Here is a 22,209-nt window from a genome sequence, read left to right as displayed (position 1 = left end):
TGATCCAGCCACCTTAAGCCAATGAAAACCATGTCTGTAAGTGTTGAATAAAGTGCGTCCCAAATGGTAACCAATTTCCTACATAGTGCACTCCATTTGACCAGAGCCCTATGCTCCCTGGTCAAAAGTAGTGCACTATATAAGTCAAAAGTAGTACACTATATAGGGAATATGGTGCTATTTGGGACTCAGGCTTAATTCACTACTAGAGAAAGGGTTGGGGACCTCAGGCCACTCCTACAGGACAACTCTGATGAGGTTCATCACGTTGTAATTGTTTCATCTATAGTTATTGTATTGTTTTGCTGCTGTCTCTCAGGTGTACTGTCGTGTGAGACCTCTCGGAGTGGAGGATGAGGAGTGTTGTATTGAAGTGATCAGCAACACCACCATCCAGTTACATGCTCCTGATGGACTCAAAGCCAACAGGAACGGAGAGTTCAAGGAGGTATGTGTCTGGCTGTGAAACCTCTGTAGCTATTTCCTCTGCTGCTGCTGAAGACCAAAAAAAACCAGTGAAAAGCATGAGTTGACACACACCCCAAAAATGTTGGAGTGCTGATTAACCTTTTACACTCGTACCCATATACGGGTTGTAAGTGGCAGATTTGGGCACTGATAAATGCTAAAATTGGAATGCAGTGGCTGTACAGTAACATGCTATACATGACGTCAGAGCTCAGTGGCTGTACAGTAACACGCTATACATGACGACAGAGCTCTGGCTCTGCGCTTCACAGCGCTGTCACTTTAATAATGTTTACATACTACTTTACTCATCTCATATGTATATAGTGTATTCTATTTTACTGTATTTTAGTCAATGCCACTCCGACATTGCGCATCCTAATATTTATATATTTCTTAATTCCATTCTTTTACTTTCAGATTTGTGAATTGTTAGATACTACTGCACTGTTGGAGCTAGAAACACAAGCATTTCGCTACACTCGCAATAACACCTGCTAAATATGTGTATGTGACCAATAAGATTTGATTTGTATGGGTTTTGTCTGACAGCCGTCCCATCCCTCCCGCTAATGTGGCAACTTTTGCTAATGTTTTGTTGTCTGAGTGAGGGAAATGCTGTAAATTTAAGAAGCCTCTGTGTATTTTGAAGGATGAGACGTTGAGGAATATAATAAATACTGCTTTGATGTCATAAAAGTGAGCCAAACACCCGCCCGCAGCGCACGCACCTGAATGCACTCATGACTCCTTTCTATGGACACCAAAATTATGATCGGTGTCCCTGAATTGCCTTGTGAAAGACTAACACTGGAAGATCATATTTTATAATTTATCTAGTCATATTGGTAATATAACATGCTTTCAAATGATGCCCACCTGACCCAGATTGCGATTTTATAACGGACCGTTTTTGGATTGCGTAAACAACAACAGTAATTTTGTGGCGATGGAGATGCAGGGCTGCGTTCCAAACTAAACTACAAGTGTGCTTGTTCTGGTTCCTCAACGGCACAGCTAGGAGAGCTAAGTTGAAGACTCTTCTTTCAGTCATAAAAGTGCATTGAAATGGCCTCCCGAGTGGCGCAGTGGTCTAAGGCACTGCATCGCAGTGGTCTAAGGCACTGCATCGCAGTGTTAGCTGTGCCACTAGAGATCCTGGTTCGAATCCAGGCTCTGTCGTAGCCGGCCGAGACCGGGAGACCCATGGGGCGGCGCACAATTGGCCCAGCGTCGTCCGGGGTAGGGGAGGGAATGGCCGGCAGGGATGCAGCTCAGTTGGTTTGCAACGCCAGGGTTGTGTGTTCGATTCCCACGGCGGGCCAGTATGAAAAACAAAACAAAAAAAGTATGTATTCACTAACTGTAAGTCGCTCTGGATAAGCGCGTCTGCTAAATGACGTAAATGTAAATGACTTAGGAACTGTGCACACTTTGGAGAGGTGTGTCCACTTGAAGATACCAGTTAGTCCTCTCACTCAAACCCTTGTTATTTATTTGTCTTATGTGGCACCTACCCCACATTTTACAGGAATATTCTGATCATGTTACTGAATGTATCCAGAGTATTTTCAGATTTCAACAAATGTGGCGTAAAGTACAGTAAATGTAAAATTCACATAAAATCAACAGTGTAATGTTTGGATTCAGTCTTGTGTCAGCTGAACTGCTTGAATAATTTAAAAAATAATTCTAACATGTGTTGACTCGGTGTGTATACTAATGTAAATGAGATTTCAGTATTTTAATAAATAAATTTGCAAAATTTTCTCAAAACATGTTTTCACTTTGTAATTATGGGGTGTTGTGTGTAGATGGGTGAGGGGGAAAACGATTTTAGTCCAGTTTGATTTCAGGCTGGAACACAACAAAATGTGGAATAAGTCAAGGGGTATGAATACTTTCAAAGACACTACCCTCTTTTTCATGTGTCATTGAAGCTGAACAAGGTGCTGGATGTGTATTAGGATCAGACGGAAGGGTTTCTTGCCCAACTCTCTTAACAGCCAAAGGTTAACACCCACTTTGCTTTGACAGACGCAGTACTCCTTCCAGAAGGTGCTTGGTATAAAGACATCCCAGATGGAATTGTTTCAGGATATTGCCAAGCCGCTCGTTGATGACCTCATTCACAGTAAAAATGGTAAGGTAAACCGGTTGATCCCCTTTCATCTGCCATTCTATTGCCAACAGCTGGTCATCTGTGCTCAATAAAACCGAGGGTGCATTCAACAGTGTGCCCGTATCCATCTCTCTTTCATGACTTGATGTGGACCCTGTATTGGTACGTTACTGGATGTGTACTGCATACATCGGTTCTAGACGGGTTGGTTGTTTAGCAACAAAACCTACGCATGCTCAACTATGGGGCAAACAGACGGGTTGGTTGTTAAGCAACAAAACCTACGCATGCTCAACTATGGGGCAAACAGACGGGTTGGTTGTTAAGCAACAAAACCTACGCATGCTCAACTATGGGGAAAACAGACGGGGTTGGCTGAGATTGTTGACAACATGGAAACTATATTTCCTCTCCAATGTTTAGAGAAAACAAATACATTTACACAATGAGCACATGTTGTCTCAATACATTGTTATAGTTGTTGTTTAGCTAGAACGCTAATTTGAGCCATATTAGCATAGACGTGACATCAGTCAAAACACCTCAAAACAAGACATGGTATCAATAACAAGATACAACGAGCTAAAACTAGCCACCTACGATTCCCCACATGCTTGTTGTCATTGTTGCTAGCTATCTGACCGTTTGAGAATCATAACACAACACCTCCTTCTGCCCCATTTGAAGCGCATCGTTTTTGTGACTTTGTCAGCTAACCGGTTTATACACTTGGAACTAACAGGACCAACCAGGGAGGGGCTACCAGAACCTGTCCAATAAATAAAGCTTGTTTTCATTTTCAGTTGCAAAATGTTTTGCTACAGTGTGCACTAATGTATGTGGACCCTGGAATGTCTTGCCATCCCGTGTTGAATGTCTGTTAATTAGGATGTCTATCTCTCCCCTTCTCCAGGTCTGCTGTTTACCTATGGGGTGACAGGCAGTGGGAAGACCTTCACTATGACTGGGTCTCCAGGACAGGGAGGACTCTTGCCCCGTTCCCTGGACATGATCTTCAACAGCATCGGGCCCTACCAGGCCAAACGATTCGTAAGAGAAATAAGCAACTATTGTTTCTTGGATGTTTTCATCTTCAAAGCTGTTCAAAAGTCAAGCTGAGTCCATAACAACGTCCCATCTGTTATAAAAGGTCCTACTTGAGACTTGGTTAGAGAAATCTCAGAGCTTCGATCCATAGTGCCAGTCTGTCCCATTCCATATCTAATTCCGCTGTGATGCGCAGGTGTTGAAGACAGATGATAAGAATGGTATGGAGGTCCAGAACCAGGTGGACGCTCTGTTGGAGCGCCAGAAGAGAGAGAACCAACCAACCACCGTCCCTAAAACACCCTCCAGGTGAGTTTTTATAACGAGGGCGCCTGAAACTCGTCTGTTTGTCTTTATGTGAATGATCCGCAAACATCATTTCCCCTGTGCTTATTTAGGGGCCTATAAAATTGGCAATGTGGACAGAATCACGGAATCCAGACATTAAAACAGAATTTAACAATATTCAAAAAATGTATTGAACTTAGTGGGGAATCAACTAGATGTATTGAAAATTATTTAATTTGCCCAAGTTTATCATAGGACATGAACGGAATCCATCAGTGATTCGTATTTCCTGCAACTTTCAACTATGTAGCCGTTAGCGATGATGCTAATGACAAGGATTCTGGTAGATGGAAAGGCTTTTTCAAAAACACGTGTGATTTTGCAAACGAAAACCAGAAAAAACAGGGGGAAGTGGAATCAGGCAAAAAATAAAACAGATTTTATAGGAATCGCAATAAAATCATATAGAATCGCAATACATACATATCGTATCGGCACCTAAGTATGGTGATAATATCGGATCATGAGGTCCTAAGTGCATCAAATGGCCACCCGCCAAATGTGGGTAGGTTTAGGGATTGGCCGGTAAGAATGTCTTTTTCACCAGCCACGTTGGCGGGTGGTCAATTTGCAGGGCTCTACAGTGCGAGCATTGCATTTGTGAATAAAAATAGTCAGGTCAAGTATGTGTGAGATACAATTTCTAGGGGAAAAATTCTGAAGTAGTTGTTTTCAAAGTATTTCTACTGTTTTGTTTCATAGATGCTAATCGCACAAAGAAATATGAAACCCACCTCGCGTAGCAACAATTTTGCACACTGAGTGAGACACTGATAGATTCATTTTTGGAGGCGCTGCGCACAGGCATAAAAGTTAATCTAATTTACTCGAACGTCAACAAAGTGAGGCTTTGTCCTCGAGTTTCTTGGCTATTTACATTGTTTTGTTCACAAGCTCTGTTGTTTTTCAATGTTAGTTTGAATCTGCTGCTTCAACTGACAGCGAAGAGACGCTGTAGATGCCTTCTACCACCAGTCACGTCCCAAATCACACACAGACACGTGACATGACCTCGAGTGGCCCCGTTACCATGTTTAATCTCGCGCCCTTAAAGGGCCAGCTGAACATTTTGTCTCGATTATTTTGGTTAAAAGACTCGGGTCACAAAAAATTAAATGAAATTGAGTAGTATACCACATTGCGTAAGAGATAATCAACGAGGGGCTATGCGTTCTATGGAAAATAATGAACGACGTGGAAGGTGTTTTCCCCAACACGCTAGTGGAGTGGAACTGACCTTCCACTCGTTGATTATGCCCTTTTATACCATGTGTAGTGACTTCCTTACCAGTTGAACATAGTCACTGCCTGAAGCGGGGTTGTTTCGGACGCATTCGAAGTTCCCAAACGGCAAAAACATTCAATGAGATCCGGGGATATGGTGCAACAAAAAATGATTTATTTTTCTTATCTAACAAAACATATTCTCCAATCAACTTAAAGCATAGATTACTTGACATAAATACATAATATGGCCTGTTTGTATGCATCTATTATCAAAAGACTACAGCTCCTGCGTCTAGGTAGGACCCCCCCCCCTAAGACTTACCACAGTACAATGAATGGCCAGCAGGGGGAGCCAAAAACTAAGGTAAAGGATTATATCTCAATCAGGTCAATATAAATCATAACGGGACGTACCTAATATTTAATCACATATTAAATATATACACCTACATGGAGCTCTATGTTCTGTTTTATACAAATATGTCTAAATTGGCTCTAACACCATGGCTATAATTTAACACGTTTGCTGCTAGAAATGTGTACATTTGCAGGTAGAAATGTTCAACATTTACATTTACGTCATTTAGCAGACGCTCTTATCCAGAGCGACTTACAAATTGGTGCATTCACCTTATGATAGCCAGTGGGATAACCACTTTACAATGTTTTTTTTATATATATTTTTTTTTGGGGGGGTTGGGGTAAGGGGGGGTAGAAGGATTACTTTATCCTATCCCAGGTATTCCTTAAAGAGGTGGGGTTTCAAGTGTCTCCGGAAGGTGGTGAGTGACTCCGCTGTCCTGGCGTCGTGGGGGAGCTTGTTCCACCATTGGGGTGCCAGAGCAGCGAACAGTTTTGACTGGGCTGAGCGGGAACTGTGCTTCAGCAGAGGAAGGGGAGCCAGCAGGCCAGAGGTAGGGGAGCCAGCAGGCCAGAGGTAGGGGCCAGCAGGCCAGAGGTAGGGGGGCCAGCAGGCCAGAGGTAGGGGGGCCAGCAGGCCAGAGGTAGGGGGCCAGCAGGCCAGAGGTAGGGGAGCCAGCAGGCCAGAGGTAGGGGGGCCAGCAGGCCAGAGGTAGGGGGGCCAGCAGGCCAGAGGTAGGGGAGCCAGCAGGCCAGAGGTGGACTGAAAAGGGCTAGCAAATTTACTAGACCACTAGAGGAGTGGCCGTGGTAACCAAACAGACTTGCTAGTTTAGTTAACCAAACCATCAGTCCTAGCTTGCCATTATGAAAATAGAATTCAGCAATGCCAAATATGTTTTCAATTCGACTTTTGCTTTCAAAAGCAGCTCAAACATAGAACATCTAAGAATGAACGAAAGCCATTGAATTCTACCCTGCCGATATACTGTGCATTATAGGGAAATAATGCACGATCTAGAATGCCCTTCAAGCCAATCAGAAACAAGTATTCAACAATGCCATTGATATAATTCAGAACTTTTGTTTGTGGGTCGGAACAGTTGAACAGAAAAAATGATGGTTCTGTTCAGAATAGTACGATTGGAAATGTAATTTTGGTTCCAACCCATGGTTTCAGGCAGAGGCTGGACCCAGAGTTTGCAGACATGATCAACCCAGAGGAGGCGTGCAGGGTGGACGAGGTGGACGAGGACAGTAGCTACAGTGTGTTTGTCTCCTACATCGAGATATACAACAACTATATCTATGATCTCCTGGAGGAAGCCCCCTACGACCCCATCAAACCCAAGTAAGATAGTTACAGCAGATATATGGGAATGAATGTTTCGGTCAGTCTGTAGATATGGCAAGCATAACTAGTGAAATGATGGATTAAAATCCTCCCCTAGCATTTTTAATATTTCTCAGCAGATTAGGTTAATTCCTAAAATACAGGGCATTCGGGAAAAATTGTTCAGACCCCTTCACTTTCTCCACATTTTGTTACGTTACGGCCTTATTCTAAAATGGCTACAATTATTTTTTCTCATCAATCTACACACAATACACCATAATGACAAAGCAAAATCACATTTACATAAGTATTCAGACTCTTTACTCAGTACTTTGTTGAAGCACCTTTGGCAGCGATTACAGCCTCGAGTCTTCTTGGGTATGACGCTACAAGCTTGGCACACCCGTATTTTTGGAGTTCCTCCCATTCTTCTCTGCAGATCCTCTCAAGCTCTGTCAGGTTGGATGGGGAGCGTCGCTGCACAGCTATTTTCAGGTCTCTCCAGAGATGTTCGATCGGGTTTCAAGTCCGGGCTCTGGCTGGGCCACTCAAGGACATTCAGAGACTTGTCCCGAAGCCACTCCTGCGTTGTCTTGGCTGTGTTCTTAGAGTTGTTGTCCTGTTGGATGGTGAACCTTTGACCCAGTCTGAGGTCCTGAGCGCTCTGGAGCAGGTTTTCATCAAGGATCTCTCTGTACTTTGCCCCGTTCATCTTTCCCTCGATCCTGACTAGTCTCCCAGTCCCTGCCGCTGAAAATAATCCCCACAGCATGATGCTGCCACCACCATGCTTCACTGTAGAGATGGTGCCAGGTTTCCTCCAGACATGACGCTTGGCATTCAGGCCAAAGAGTTCTTGTTTCTCATGGTCTGAGAGTCCTTTAGGTGCCTTTTGGCAAACTCCATGCGGGCTGTCATGTGCCTTTTACTTAGGAGTGGCTTGGGAAGGTTCTCCCATCTCCACAGAGGAACTCTGGAGCTCTGTCAGATTGACCATCGTGTTCTTGGTCACCTCCCTAACCAAGGCCCCTTCTCCCCGATTGCTCAGTTTAGCTGGGCGGCCAGCTATAGGAAGAGTCTTTGGTGGTTCCAAACTTCTTCCATTTAAGAATGATGGAGGCCACTGTGTTCTTGGGAACCTTCAATGCTGCAGAAATGTTTTTGTACCCTTCCCCAGATCTGTGCCTCAACAAAATCCTGTCTCGGAGCTCTACGGACAATTCCTTCGACCTCATGGCTTGGTTTTTGCTCTGACATGCACTGTCAACTGTGGGACCTTATATAGACAGGTGTTTGCCTTTCCAAATCATGTCCAATCAATTGAATTTACCACAGATGGACTCCAATCAAGTTGTAGAAACATCTCAAGGATGATCAGTGGAAACAGGATGCACCTGAGTCAATTTTCATAGCTTGCTATGAGACTCAAAAAATATGCCATTTAGCGTCTGAAATGGCATATTTATGTATTATTATTAATTTTGAGTCTCATAGCAAAGCTTCTGAATACTTAGTTAAATAAGGTATTTCTGTTTTTTATTTTTAATACATTTGCAAACATTTCTAAAAACGTGTTTTTGCTTTGTCATTATGGGGTATTGTGTCTAGATTGAGGGGGAAAAAATAATTTAATCCATTTTAGAATAAGGCTGTAACGTAACAAAATGTGGAAAAAGTCAAGGGGTCTGAATACTTTTTGAATGCACTGTATGGTCCTCATACTAGCGATCTCTGAACAGAGTTGATAGATGTCAAAATGAAACTCAGAAATGTCTCTTTTACATAAGTATTCACACCCCTGAGTCAGTACTTTGTAGAAGCACCTTTGGTAGTGATTACAGCTGTGAGTCTTTCTGGGTAAGTCTCTAAGAGCTTTCCACACCTGGATTGTACAACATTTGCCCATTATTCTTTACATTCTTGAAGCTCTGTCAAATTGGTTGATCATTGCTAGAAAACCATTTTCAGGTCTTGGCATACATTTTCAAGTAGATTTTAAGTCAAAACTGTAACTCGGCCACTCAGGAACATTCAGTCTTCTTGGTAAGCAACTCCAGTGTAGATTTAGCCTTGTATTAGGTTATTGTCCTGCTGAAAGGTAATTAATCTCCCAGTGTCTGGTGGAAGTGGACTGAACCAGGTTTTCCTCTAGGATTTTGCCTGTGCTTAGCTCCATAATGTTTATTATTTTTTTATCCTGAAAAACTCCCCAGTCCTTAACCATTACAAGCATACCCATAACATGATGGAGTCACCACTATGCTTGAAAACATGGAGAGTGGTACTCAGTAATGTGTTGTATTGGATTTGCCCCAAACATGTATTCAGGACAAAAAGTGAATTGCTTTGCCATGTTTTTTGCAGTATTACTTTAGTGCCTTGTTGCAAACAGGATGCATGTTTTGGATTACTTTTATTCTGTACAGGCTTCCAACTTTTCACTCTGTCAATTAGGTTAGTATTGTGGAGTAACTATGTTGTTGATCCATCCTCAGTTTTCTCACAGCTATTCAACTCTGTAACTGTTTTAAAGTCACCATTGGCCTCATGGTGAAATCCCTGAGCGGTTTCCTTCCTCTCCGGCAACTGAGTTAGGAAGGATGCCTATATCTTTGTAGTGACTGGGTGTATTGATACACCATCCAAAGTGTAATTAATAACTTCACCATGCTCAAAGGGATATTCAAGATCTGCATTTTTTAATCTACAAATAGGTGTCCCTCTTTGCGAGACATCGGAAAACCTTCCTGGTCTTTGTGGTTTAATCTGTGTTTGAAATTCACTGCTCAACTGAGGGACCTTTTCAGATAATTATATATGTGGTGTACAGAGATGAGGTAGTCATTCAGAAATAATGTTAAACACTATTGCAAACATTGAGTCCATGCAATTTATTATGTGACGTGTTAATCACATTCTTACTCCTGAACTTATTTAGGCTTGCCATAAAGTGGTTGAATATTTATTGACTTAAGAAGTTTCAGCTTTTAATTTTTAATTTATTTGTCAAAATTTCACTTTGACATTATGGGGTGTTGTGTGTAGGCCAGTGACCATTTTAAATTCAGGCTGTAACAACAGTGTGTAAAAAGTCCAGGGGTGTGAATCCCTTCTGAAGGCACTTTATACAGTGAATCCCTTCTGAAGGCACTTTATACAGTGAATCCCTTCTGAAGGAACTTTATACAGTGAATCCCTTCTGAAGGAACTTTATACAGTGAATCCCTTCTGAAGGCACTTTATACAGTGAATCCCTTCTGAAGGCACTTTATACAGTGAATCCCTTCTGAAGGCACTTTATACAGTGAATCCCTTCTGAAGGAACTTTATACAGTGAATCCCTTCTGAAGGCACTTTATACAGTGAATCCCTTCTGAAGGCCCTTTATACAGTGAATCCCTTCTGAAGGCCCTTTATACAGTGAATCCCTTCTGAATCCCTTTATACAGTGAATCCCTTCTGAAGGCACTTTATACAGTGAATCCCTTCTGAAGGCACTTTATACAGTGAATCCCTTCTGAAGGCACTTTATACAGTGAATCCCTTTATACAGTGAATCCCTTCTGAAGGCACTTTATACAGTGAATCCCTTCTGAAGGCACTTTATACAGTGAATCCCTTCTGAAGGCACTTTATACAGTGAATCCCTTCTGAAGGCACTTTATACAGTGAATCCCTTCTGAAGGCACTTTATACAGTGAATCCCTTCTGAAGGCACTTTATACAGTGAATCCCTTCTGAAGGCACTTTATACAGTGAATCCCTTCTGAAGGCCCTTTATACAGTGAATCCCTTCTGAAGGCACTTTATACAGTGAATCCCTTCTGAAGGCACTTTATACAGTGAATCCCTTCTGAAGGCACTTTATACAGTGAATCCCTTCTGAAGGCACTTTATACAGTGAATCCCTTCTGAAGGAACTTTATACAGTGAATCCCTTCTGAAGGCACTTTATACAGTGAATCCCTTCTGAAGGCCCTTTATACAGTGAATCCCTTCTGAAGGCACTTTATACAGTGAATCCCTTCTGAAGGAACTTTATACAGTGAATCCCTTCTGAAGGCCCTTTATACAGTGAATCCCTTCTGAAGGCACTTTATAAGTGAATCCTTCTGAAGGCACTTTATACAGTGAATCCCTTCTGAAGGCACTTTATACAGTGAATCCCTTCTGAAGGCACTTTATACAGTGAATCCCTTCTGAATCCCTTTATACAGTGAATCCCTTCTGAAGGCATTTATACAGTGAATCCCTTCTGAAGGCACTTTATACAGTGAATCCCTTCTCTGAAGGCACTTTATACAGTGAATCCCTTCTGAAGGCACTTTATACAGTGAATCTCCTGTCTGAAGGCACTTTATACAGTGAATCTCTGTACTTTATACAGTGTCCTTCTACTGTATTTTATAGTTTCCCATTAGAGTAGTAGTTATCTCCTGGTCCTACTGGCTACTGTATGGTATAGTTTCCTATTAGAGTAGTAGTTATCTCCTGGTCCTACTGGACTGTATGGTATAGTTTCCTATTAGAGTAGTAGTTATCTCCTGGTCCTACTGCATGTATGGTATAGTTTCCTATTAGAGTAGTAGTTATCTCCTGGTCCTACTGGATGTGTCCTATTAGAGTAGTAGTTATCTCCTGGTCCTACTGGCTACTGTATGGTATAGTTTCCTATTAGATTAGTAGTTATCTCCTGGTCCTACTGTATGGTATAGTTTCCCATTAGAGTAGTAGTTATCTCCTGGTCCTACTGGCTACTGTGTGGTATAGTTTCCTATTAGAGTAGTAGTTATCTCCTGGTCCTACTGGCTACTGTATGGTATAGTTTCCTATTAGAGTAGTAGTTATCTCCTGGTCCTACTGTATGGTATAGTTTCCCATTAGAGTAGTAGTTATCTCCTGGTCCTACTGTATGGTATAGTTTCCTATTAGAGTAGTAGTTATCTCCTGGTCCTACTGGCTACTGTATGGTATAGTAGTTATCTCCTGGTCCTACTGGCTACTGTATGGTATAGTAGTTATCTCCTGGTCCTACTGTATGGTATAGTTTCCTATTAGAGTAGTAGTTATCTCCTGGTCCTACTGGCTACTGTATGGTATAGTAGTTATCTCCTGGTCCTACTGGCTACTGTATGGTATAGTTTCCTATTAGAGTAGTAGTTATCTCCTGGTCCTACTGGCTACTGTATGGTATAGTTTCCTATTAGAGTAGTAGTTATCTCCTGGTCCTACTGGCTACTGTATGGAAGTTTCCATTAGAGTAGTAGTTATCTCCTGGTCCTACTGGCTACTGTATGGTATAGTTTCCCATTAGAGTAGTAGTTATCTCCTGGTCCTCTGCTACTGTATGGTATAGTTTCCCATTAGAGTAGTAGTTATCTCCTGGTCCTACTGGCTACTGTATGGTATAGTTTCCTATTAGAGTAGTAGTTATCTCCTGGTCCTACTGGCTACTGTATGGTATAGTTTCCCATTAGAGTAGTAGTTATCTCCTGGTCCTACTGGCTACTGTATGGTATAGTTTCCCTATAGAGTAGTAGTTATCTCCTGGTCCTACTGGCTACTGTATGGTATAGTTTCCTATTAGAGTAGTAGTTATCTCCTGGTCCTACTGGCTACTGTATGGTATAGTTTCATTAGAGTAGTAGTTATCTCCTGGTCCTACTGGCTACTGTATGGTATAGTTTCCCATTAGAGTAGTAGTTATCTCCTGGTCCGCTACTGTATGGTATAGTTTCCCATTAGAGTAGTAGTTATCTCCTGGTCCTACTGGCTACTGTATGGTATAGTTTCCTATTAGAGTAGTAGTTATCTCCTGGTCCTACTGGCTACTGTATGGTATAGTTTCCTATTAGAGTAGTAGTTATCTCCTGGTCCTACTGGCTACTGTATGGTATAGTTTCCTATTAGAGTAGTAGTTATCTCCTGGTCCTACTGGCTACTGTATGGTATAGTAGTTATCTCCTGGTCCTACTGGCTACTGTATGGTATAGTAGTTATCTCCTGGTCCTACTGGCTACTGTATGGTATAGTTTCCTATTAGAGTAGTAGTTATCTCCTGGTCCTACTGGCTACTGTATGGTATAGTTTCCTATTAGAGTAGTAGTTATCTCCTGGTCCTACTGCTACTGTGGTATAGTTTCCTATTAGAGTAGTAGTTATCTCCTGGTCCTACTGGCTACTGTATGGTATAGTTTCCTATTAGAGTAGTAGTTATCTCCTGGTCCTCTGCTACTGTATGGTATAGTTTCCTATTAGAGTAGTAGTTATCTCCTGGTCCTACTGGCTACTGTATGGTATAGTTTCCTATTAGAGTAGTAGTTATCTCCTGGTCCTACTGGCTACTGTATGGTATAGTTTCCCATTAGAGTAGTAGTTATCTCCTGGTCCTACTGTATGGTATAGTTTCCATTAGAGTAGTAGTTATCTCCTGGTCCTACTGGCTACTGTATGGTATAGTTTCCTATTAGAGTAGTAGTTATCTCCTGGTCCTACTGTATGGTATAGTAGTTATCTCCTGGTCCTACTGGCTACTGTATGGTATAGTTTCCTATTAGAGTAGTAGTTATCTCCTGGTCCTACTGGCTACTGTATGGTATAGTTTCCCATTAGAGTAGTAGTTATCTCCTGGTCCTACTGTATGGTATAGTTTCCTATTAGAGTAGTAGTTATCTCCTGGTCCTACTGGCTACTGTATGGTATAGTAGTTATCTCCTGGTCCTACTGTATGGTATAGTTTCCTATTAGAGTAGTAGTTATCTCCTGGTCCTACTGGCTACTGTATGGTATAGTTTCCTATTAGAGTAGTAGTTATCTCCTGGTCCTACTGGCTACTGTATGGTATAGTTTCCTATTAGAGTAGTAGTTATCTCCTGGTCCTACTGGCTACTGTATGGTATAGTTTCCTATTAGAGTAGTAGTTATCTCCTGGTCGTACTGGCTACTGTATGGTATAGTTTCCCATTAGAGTAGTAGTTATCTCCTGGTCCTACTGGCTACTGTTTGGTATAGTTTCCTATTAGAGTAGTAGTTATCTCCTGGTCCTACTGGCTACTGTATGGTATAGTAGTTATCTCCTGGTCCTACTGTATGGTATAGTAGTTATCTCCTGGTCCTACTGTATGGTATAGTAGTTATCTCCTGGTCCTACTGTATGGTATAGTAGTTATCTCCTGGTCCTACTGTATGGTATAGTAGTTATCTCCTGGTCCTACTGTATGGTATAGTTTCCTATTAGAGTAGTAGTTATCTCCTGGTCCTACTGTATGGTATAGTTTCCCATTAGAGTAGTAGTTATCTCCTGGTCCTACTGGCTACTGTATGGTATAGTTTCCTATTAGAGTAGTAGTTATCTCCTGGTCCTACTGGCTACTGTATGGTATAGTAGTTATCTCCTGGTCCTACTGTATGGTATAGTAGTTATCTCCTGGTCCTACTGTATGGTATAGTAGTTATCTCCTGGTCCTACTGTATGGTATAGTTTCCTATTAGAGTAGTAGTTATCTCTCCTGGTCCTACTGTATGGTATAGTTTCCCATTAGAGTAGTAGTTATCTCCTGGTCCTACTGGCTACTGTATGGTATAGTTTCCTATTAGAGTAGTAGTTATCTCCTGGTCCTACTGGCTACTGTATGGTATAGTAGTTATCTCCTGGTCCTACTGTATGGTATAGTAGTTATCTCCTGGTCCTACTGTATGGTATAGTAGTTATCTCCTGGTCCTACTGTATGGTATAGTTTCCCATTAGAGTAGTTATTGCAGTCAGATAAATCTTCCCGTGTTCCTTACTTTGCTAGGTGGAACGGTGGAGGCACTCCTCAGAGGCAGCCCAACCAGGAGGTCATGTATGTCACACATAGAAAATAAACTCGTATAGCTACATGTATAATGCTACAGAAGCTTCAGTGTTGCAACCATGAAGTGTTCATTAGCTGTCGTGCTCTCTGTGTGCTTTGTAGTGGCAGAACTGCTCTATGTTGCTGTATGTTGCTTTGCTTTCTTTGTTTTGTATGTTGCTTTAGCCTTGACTGTCTAATGCTTTTTGTGGCTGTCAAACATTCATGCGTTAAAATGTAACGCGAGCCAGTCTTCTACGTATAAGATGTTCAGTACTAAACAGTACACAGCATCAGCCTGGTCCCAGATCGGTTTGTTCTTTTACGAATGACCATAGTGGTTGGCCAGACGACACAAACGGATCTAGGACCAGGTAGCTCAGCAATATCAGTCAGTTGACTCTGTGTCTGTCTCTGTCTGTGTCTCTGTGTCTGTCTGTGTCTCTCTGTCTATGTGTCTGTCTCTGTGTCTGTCTGTGTCTGTCTGTCTCTGTGTCTGTCTCTGTGTCTGTCTGTGTCTGTCTCTGTGTCTGTCTCTGTGTCTGTCTCTGTCTGTCTCTGTGTCTGTCTGTCTCTGTGTCTGTCTCTGTGTCTGTCTCTCTCTGTGTCTGTCTCTGTGTCTGTCTGTGTCTCTCTGTCTATGTGTCTGTCTCTGTGTCTGTCTGTGTCTGTCTCTGTGTCTGTCTCTGTGTCTGTCTCTGTCTGTCTCTGTGTCTGTCTCTGTCTGTCTCTCTCTGTGTCTGTCTCTGTCTGTGTAGACCGCCCCAGTCTAAGATCCTGAGAGAGGACCAGAACCACAACATGTACGTGGCCGGCTGCACCGAGGTAGAAGTCAAGTCTACAGAAGAGGCCTTTGAGGTGTTCTGGAGAGGTAGGATCAGATCAACCCTTCACTGAACACCTAATCTATCAAAGGCTGCGTTTACACAGGCAGCCCAATTCTGACCGTTTGGACAATTATTGGGGGGGGATTGGTCTGTCTGTGTAAATGCAGCCATTAAGGCCCCTTTTACAGCAATACCGTTTTCATGAAGTTCTTTGCTCATCCCAGAGACCAAGCAACATTTCCTGCTACCACAACCCATCCATTCTGTGTTTGACCTGGGCCATATCATGTTATTGAGTAGCTAATTGAGGTTGATTTGGTTGAACTTGATCTCCTGTTTGTTGTGTATAGGTCAGAAGAAGAGGCGTATAGCCAACACTCAGCTCAACAGAGAGTCCAGTCGCTCCCACAGTGTGATCTTATATAGGTATTGATGTTAGGTTGACTGTCTGGTTATGTTACAGGTCAGAAGAAGAGGCGTATAGCCAACACTCAGCTCAACAGAGAGTCCAGTCGCTCCCACAGTGTATTCATCATCAAACTGGCTCAGGCCCCCCTGGATGCAGATGGTGACAACATCTTACAGGTAATCTCATCATATATAATCAATTGCACTTTTAGCCCAACGCTTTTATCGCCTCTCTCTTCAATAGAATCAGACAAGAATCCCACTCCGTTGGTATGACCAATCGGAATCTATGTCTCAAGATTATATTCTGGGATATGTTCCGGGTCGCCTCTGAGAATAACATTGACGTATACAATGACTCGGTGACTGAGTTCATCAGGAAGTGCATAGAGGAATTTTTGTTCCTGCTGTGATGATTAGGACTTATCCAAACCAAAAAAACGTGGATAGATGGCAGCATTCACGCAAATCTAAAATCACAAACCACCGCATTTAACCACGGCATGGTGACTGGTGAGTAAGACATTTAAGCATCTTAACTCTCGCAAGGCTGCCGGGTCAGAGGGCATGTGCAGACCAGCTGGCTGGAGTCTTTACGGGCATGTTCAATCTCTCCCTATCCCAGTCTGTTGTCCCCAGTTGCTTCCAGATGGCCACCATTGTCCCCGTACCCAAGAAAGCGAAGGTAACTGAACTAAATGACTATCGCCCCGTAGCACTCACCTCTGTCATCATGAAGTGATTTGAGAGACTAGTCAAGGATCATATCACCTCTACCTTACCTGTCACCTTAGACCCACTTCAATTTGCATACCACCCCAACAGATCCACGGATAACACAATCGCCATCGCACTGCACACTGCCCTATCCCATCTACACAAGAGGAACACCTATGTAAGAATGCTGTTCGACTACAGCTCAGGCTTCAACACCATAGTACCCTCCAAGCTCAGGTCCCTGGGTCTGAAGTCCTCCATGTGCAACTGGGTCCTGGACTTCCTGACGGGCCGCCCCCCGGTGGTGAAGGTAGGAAACAACATCTCCACTTCGCTGATCCTCAACACTGGGGCTCCACAAGGGTGCGTGCTCAGCCCCCTCCTGTACTCCCTGTTCACCCATGACTGCGTGGCCACGCACGCCTCCAACTCAATCATCAAGTTTGCAGACGACACAACAGTAGTAAGCCTGATTACCAACAACGATGAGACAGCCTACAGGGAGGAGGTGAAGGCCCTGGCGGAGTGGTGCCAGGAAAATAATCTCTCTCTCTCAACGTCAACAAAACAAAGGAGTTGATCGTGGATTCATGTTCCTCGATCATCACTGACAACCTGAAATGGTCCATCCACACAGTCTGAAGGCGTAACAGCGCCTCTTCTACAGATGCACCATTGAGAGCATCCTGTATCACCGCCTGGTACGGCAACTGCACTGTCCGCAACTTCAGGGCTCTCCAGAGGGTGGTGCGGTCTGCCCAACGCATCACAGGGGGCACACTGCCTACACTCCCTCGAGGACATTTTAAATTTTTACATTTTTAGTCATTTAGCAGACGCTCTTATCCAGAGTTAGTGAGTGCATACATTAAATTTTTTCATACTGGCCCCCCGTGGGAATCGAACCCACAACCTTGGCGTTGCAAGCGCCATGCTCTACCAACTGAGCTACACAGCACCCGGTGTCACAGGAAGGCCAAGAAGATCATCAAGGATCTCAGCTCCGCGGCATCAAAGCTGGGACCGAGAGACAGAAGCTATTTTTCAATCTCCAGGCCATCAGTCTGTTAAATAGTCACCACTAGCCAGCCTCTGCCCAGTACCCTGCCCTGAACTTTAGTCACTGTTACTAGCCGGCTACCAACCGGTACTCAACTCTGTACCAGGCATAAAATTAATACCCGCCAAATGCGGGTCAATTTGTAGGGCTCTACAGTGCAAGCATTACATTCGCGAACAAAAATAGTCCAAAGTCAAGTATGAGCACATGCGAGTTGCGATTTTATAGTAGAAAAATGCTGCAGTAGCTGTTTACAAAGTATTTCTGCAGTTTTGGTTCACAGCTGCTAATCGCACAAAGAGATACGAATCATACATCCCACTTCACGCAGCAACACTGCCTGACAGGAGATCTGAGTGAAAATACAGAGACATTTTTGGAGGTGCATAAGTTGGTGTAATTTACTCAAGTCTACAAAGTGAGGCTTTGTCCTCGTGTTACTTGGCTATTTACATTGTTTTGTTCACAAGCTCAGTTGTTTTTAAAGTTAGTTTGAGTCTGCTGCTTCAACTGATAGCGAAGAGATGCCCCTAGTCCGATCCCAAATCTCAGACACACGTGACATGACTTGAGTGGTCTGTTACTATGGTAACCTCCCACCCTTTAAAGGGGCAGCTGAACATTTTGTCTCATCTGATATTTTGGTTAAAAGACTGATGAAATTGAGCAGTATACCACATTACTTATTACTAATCAATTTCTTCTTTTAGAAACATTACAAAGCATGGTCATAGTTTTGTTTTTGGATTATGGCGTAAAATATTTTGAGTGGCTGGTAGATTTTTATTTATTTACCTGCCACAGTAGCTGGTGGACCAAAAAGTTAATTTTAGGCACTGGTAACCTGTTTACGGCGTCCAACCACGGTTCTCAGAATGACAGAAATCACATTTAGTTGAAGGTAATTCATCTTAACAAAACATACAACTCCGATGCAACAGTTTGCGTCATTCTTACCGAATTTAGATGAGCAATTTGAAGATGTTAGATTACATAGGCGGTGCGTCCACAAGGCTAGGGGAAGCTAAGCTTTCCTAAAGTAACTTGAATTAAATTGCCAAAATTATAAAACCTTAATTAGCTTACTCCTGTCTATGCGGAAATAATTACAATCATTCAAAATAGGCTACTACACCAGAAAGCATAATTTGGACACAGAGAATCAGTAACTTGTTAAATTAAAAACAGGTGGATTGTTTTAATAATAATAATAATAATAATATGCCATTTAGCAGACGCTTTTATCCAAAGCGACTTACAGTCATGTGTGCATACATTTTTACGTATGGGTGGTCCCGGGGATCGAACCCACTACCCTGACGTTACAAGCGCCGTGCTCTACCAATAAATCGCATAGCCTACAGTCGGAAGGTCCCTCAATTTGGGCAGCGGGCGGAGAGCGCGAGGCAAGTACCAAATCAGCCTAGATTGTTGAGTTGCGACTGTCAGTGAAAAGCAAACAGACCAGTCCAGGCATATCGCAATATTTGAAACTACTATCGCGGAAAAAGTGTTTGGAAACAAATTGCTGCAAATGGAAGACAATAAAAATACTCCAATCTGTCTTTTAGTTATACAAATTCTCCACTTAGTCGAGTGAACAGTAGCCAGCGGAGAACGTCGGCCATATCCCCGTTGAGTGTGCATATTCACTGTCCATTATCATTGGGTTAGTTCCACTTTTAGTGTGTTTTTGGACAATCATTTCCTCCTCCAGGTTAGATGATGTCATGTATTTGTCTCCCCTGACTATATGGATCAGACCTTCGTTTTTATTGATCTGTTTGTCAGTGTCAGCGCAGTAGAATACCCTGTTATTTCTTCTGCTAATGTCTTCAGTCATCTAACGTGTAGTAAAGGCCACATTTTCCTGTGCAAAGAAAACGGAGTAAATGTAGACTGATATAGCTTAGGCCGACTCTTCTATTATTAGCCTAAATTATGACTGAAACCTAATAATCACATTAGGAATAGTAGGATATCTTGCATAATTCTGAAAATGCGAGGATGCATGAAAACCTTTTATTATAAAGGTGCATTTTATGGTCAAAATTAGCTTCCCCCCGAACTTGAAACCCAAGCGCCGCCGATGTTAGAATAACTGTCCTCATTTACTTTTCCTCAGCCAACAAGATGAGTAACGAACAGCAAAATCACCAGCCTATGTCAATCTACTATCCCCCAAAGTAGAAATGTTTACCTATTATATTGGTCAGCTTGTCGTTCTGTGCGAGGAAGAAATAGCCTGTTCCAAACACTCTCGGACGGTTGTGGGACGGTAGATCCGAAAACGTTAAAAAGCAATCAGTCTCAAGCAACAGATCAGAACGTTTATCATAAAATGTTGATGAACCTATTATTTCTTCAGATTATAAGCGCAGCAATCTGCCTAAAGCAATAGGCTACGCGCAAATATAAGTTCCATAATACAATTAGCGGGAAAACACCATTGTGAACGGTTTCGTGTGACAGATATGAAAACATCTGTTTTGAAATTTAGGAAGAGGGGAGAACTAAATATGCTACAACTAGCATGCGTTGCTAATATAACTAGAATTGTGCCTTTGGCTACTGGTTTCAATGGCATATGGAAGTCTTTAGAAAATAATTGCCTGCACCTTTGGTTGGATTTTGGCTAGGCTACTTTGAAGCAAGGTAAGACATGCCTCATATGTATTAAAACGTTCAGGGTTTCTAACAATGAAGTTTGCTTTCAAAATGCTTACTGCCTCCAGCTCATTGCGAAGTGGTGTGAGAGTGCGAAGCCTGCCTCGTTGCCTATACACTTGAATGGTGAATGGGAAGAGCTTCAATTACCAGTTGGGGGGAAAATAAATAATAGCTATTTTTAATCGTGGCCATTGTTTTGTTTTTACACAGGATTACCTTTAGAATTGTTGCACAAGGAGTGTGCTTATGAAAGCACGTTTCACTCCAGCAGCAACAAACGGCTGTTTTGAGATGTATCAGCAGGTCTTGCGCTAGCTACATCCACTGGCATTTCAATCAATTAATAGGCTAAAATTCATTATTTCGCAATGGGATTGTTATTTTTTTGGCAGTCGGCCATCTTATTTATCGGCTATTATCAGCTGAAGGAAACCCTGCTATGTACATAGTCATTGAACATTGGTCACTTTAATAATGTTTACATCAGGCGTTCCCAAACTTTTGTGGCCCACGACCCCATTTTGATATCTGAAAATTCTGCAACCCCAACCATGTGAATAAATTGGCTATTAACAGCCGATGTTTACTTTTTTATTTGGGCTATGGCAGTCAATTGAAAAATATTAACAGTATTTCTGATTGTCTTCTCAACACAATCACATACTTTTAATGTGAGGCTATCAGTCAACTGCAAATTAGTCTGACATAATGTATCTCACCACCACTAATGAGATGGGTGTGCTTGATGCATGTCGCGTCAAAGACTGGGCGTGGTCGACAGTGCGCACCTCATCTCTGCCGTCACATCCAACCTGGATCGATATTTGGTTTTAATGCACAGAATCCAGCTTCAAACAGATATGAGCTGGCGGAGGGCGCCATGAGTTTTATGGTGCTTTCAAGACAACTGGGAACTCTGAAAAATAGGAGGTCAAATCAAGACGTCAGTGATCTTTAGGTCTGAAAGATGGAACTCTAGAAGGAGGCCAGTGTTCCTGAGTTAGAATTCCGGTTTGGCCGGGGGGCTTTACTTGGCTCATGGAGCTCTAGCGTCCCCTTGTGGTGGGCCGGGCGCCTGCAGGCTGACTTCGGTCGTCAGTTGAACGGTGTTTCCTCCGACACATTGGTGCAGCTGGCTTCCAGGTTAAGCGGGCGGGAGTTAAGAAGCGCGGTTTGGCGGGTCATGTTTCAGAGGACGCATGCCTCAACCTTCGCCTCTCCCGAGCCCGTTGGGGAGTTGCAGCGATGAGACAAGATCGCAATTGGATATCACGAAAAAGGGGGTAACATACAACAACAAAAATACAAATAAATCCCAGTCGGAGCTCCTTTTTTTCAGAGTTCCCAGTTGTCTTAAACTTACTGATGTCGGAAGTGTGAGATTTCCGAGTTTCCCAGTTGTTTTGAACGCAGCATTAATGCTCAGATGGAGACTGCAGGGTATTCCCTTTGATTCAGGACCCAAAACTCCTCCGTAGTGACCCGTGAATGCGTTGTCTTAGAGGGTCATATTAGTTTGAAGCCCAAACTGTTCAGATGCTACAGACAGAAGTTGGCAGACCGGTGGTACCGACTTCAGACGAGACCCGTCACGTTTCCGTGAGAAGACCGATGTTCGGGATGTCTCCTGGTCTGACAAACACTGCTGTGGCTTTGCCACCTTCCACCGCAGATGCGAAAGGCCGACATCAGCGGATGCGGTGGATTGAGACGCAGCCCAAGCAAAATAAAACATATCTCTAGCTTAAACAGATGAATGTCTATGGGGAGTTTTTTTTAATGCT

The 22,209-nt window shown here is 42.8% G+C and overlaps 1 protein-coding gene across 3 annotated transcripts in view; it reads left to right on the top strand.

Annotated features, from left to right (window-relative positions):
* LOC121531508 (kinesin-like protein KIF23) overlaps positions 1–22,209 on the top strand; it is a 59,159-nt gene that overhangs the window by 740 nt on the left and 36,210 nt on the right. For 2 of the 3 annotated variants that reach the window (XM_045227082.1, XM_045227083.1), the window contains exons 3-9: positions 320–448; positions 2,506–2,611; positions 3,504–3,640; positions 3,834–3,946; positions 6,753–6,923; positions 15,502–15,614; positions 16,034–16,155. In XM_045227082.1, coding sequence (XP_045083017.1) covers positions 320–448; positions 2,506–2,611; positions 3,504–3,640; positions 3,834–3,946; positions 6,753–6,923; positions 15,502–15,614; positions 16,034–16,155 — 891 coding nt within the window. Of the gene's footprint in view, positions 1–319; positions 449–2,505; positions 2,612–3,503; positions 3,641–3,833; positions 3,947–6,752; positions 6,924–14,704; positions 14,753–15,501; positions 15,615–16,033; positions 16,156–22,209 lie in introns of all 3 variants that reach the window. The other variant, XM_045227080.1, reaches the window with a different exon arrangement.

The sequence above is a fragment of the Coregonus clupeaformis genome, chromosome 19 (genome assembly GCF_020615455.1).
Source record: "Coregonus clupeaformis isolate EN_2021a chromosome 19, ASM2061545v1, whole genome shotgun sequence".
Taxonomy (NCBI): domain Eukaryota; kingdom Metazoa; phylum Chordata; class Actinopteri; order Salmoniformes; family Salmonidae; genus Coregonus; species Coregonus clupeaformis.
This window is presented reverse-complemented; position numbering and strand designations above follow the sequence as displayed.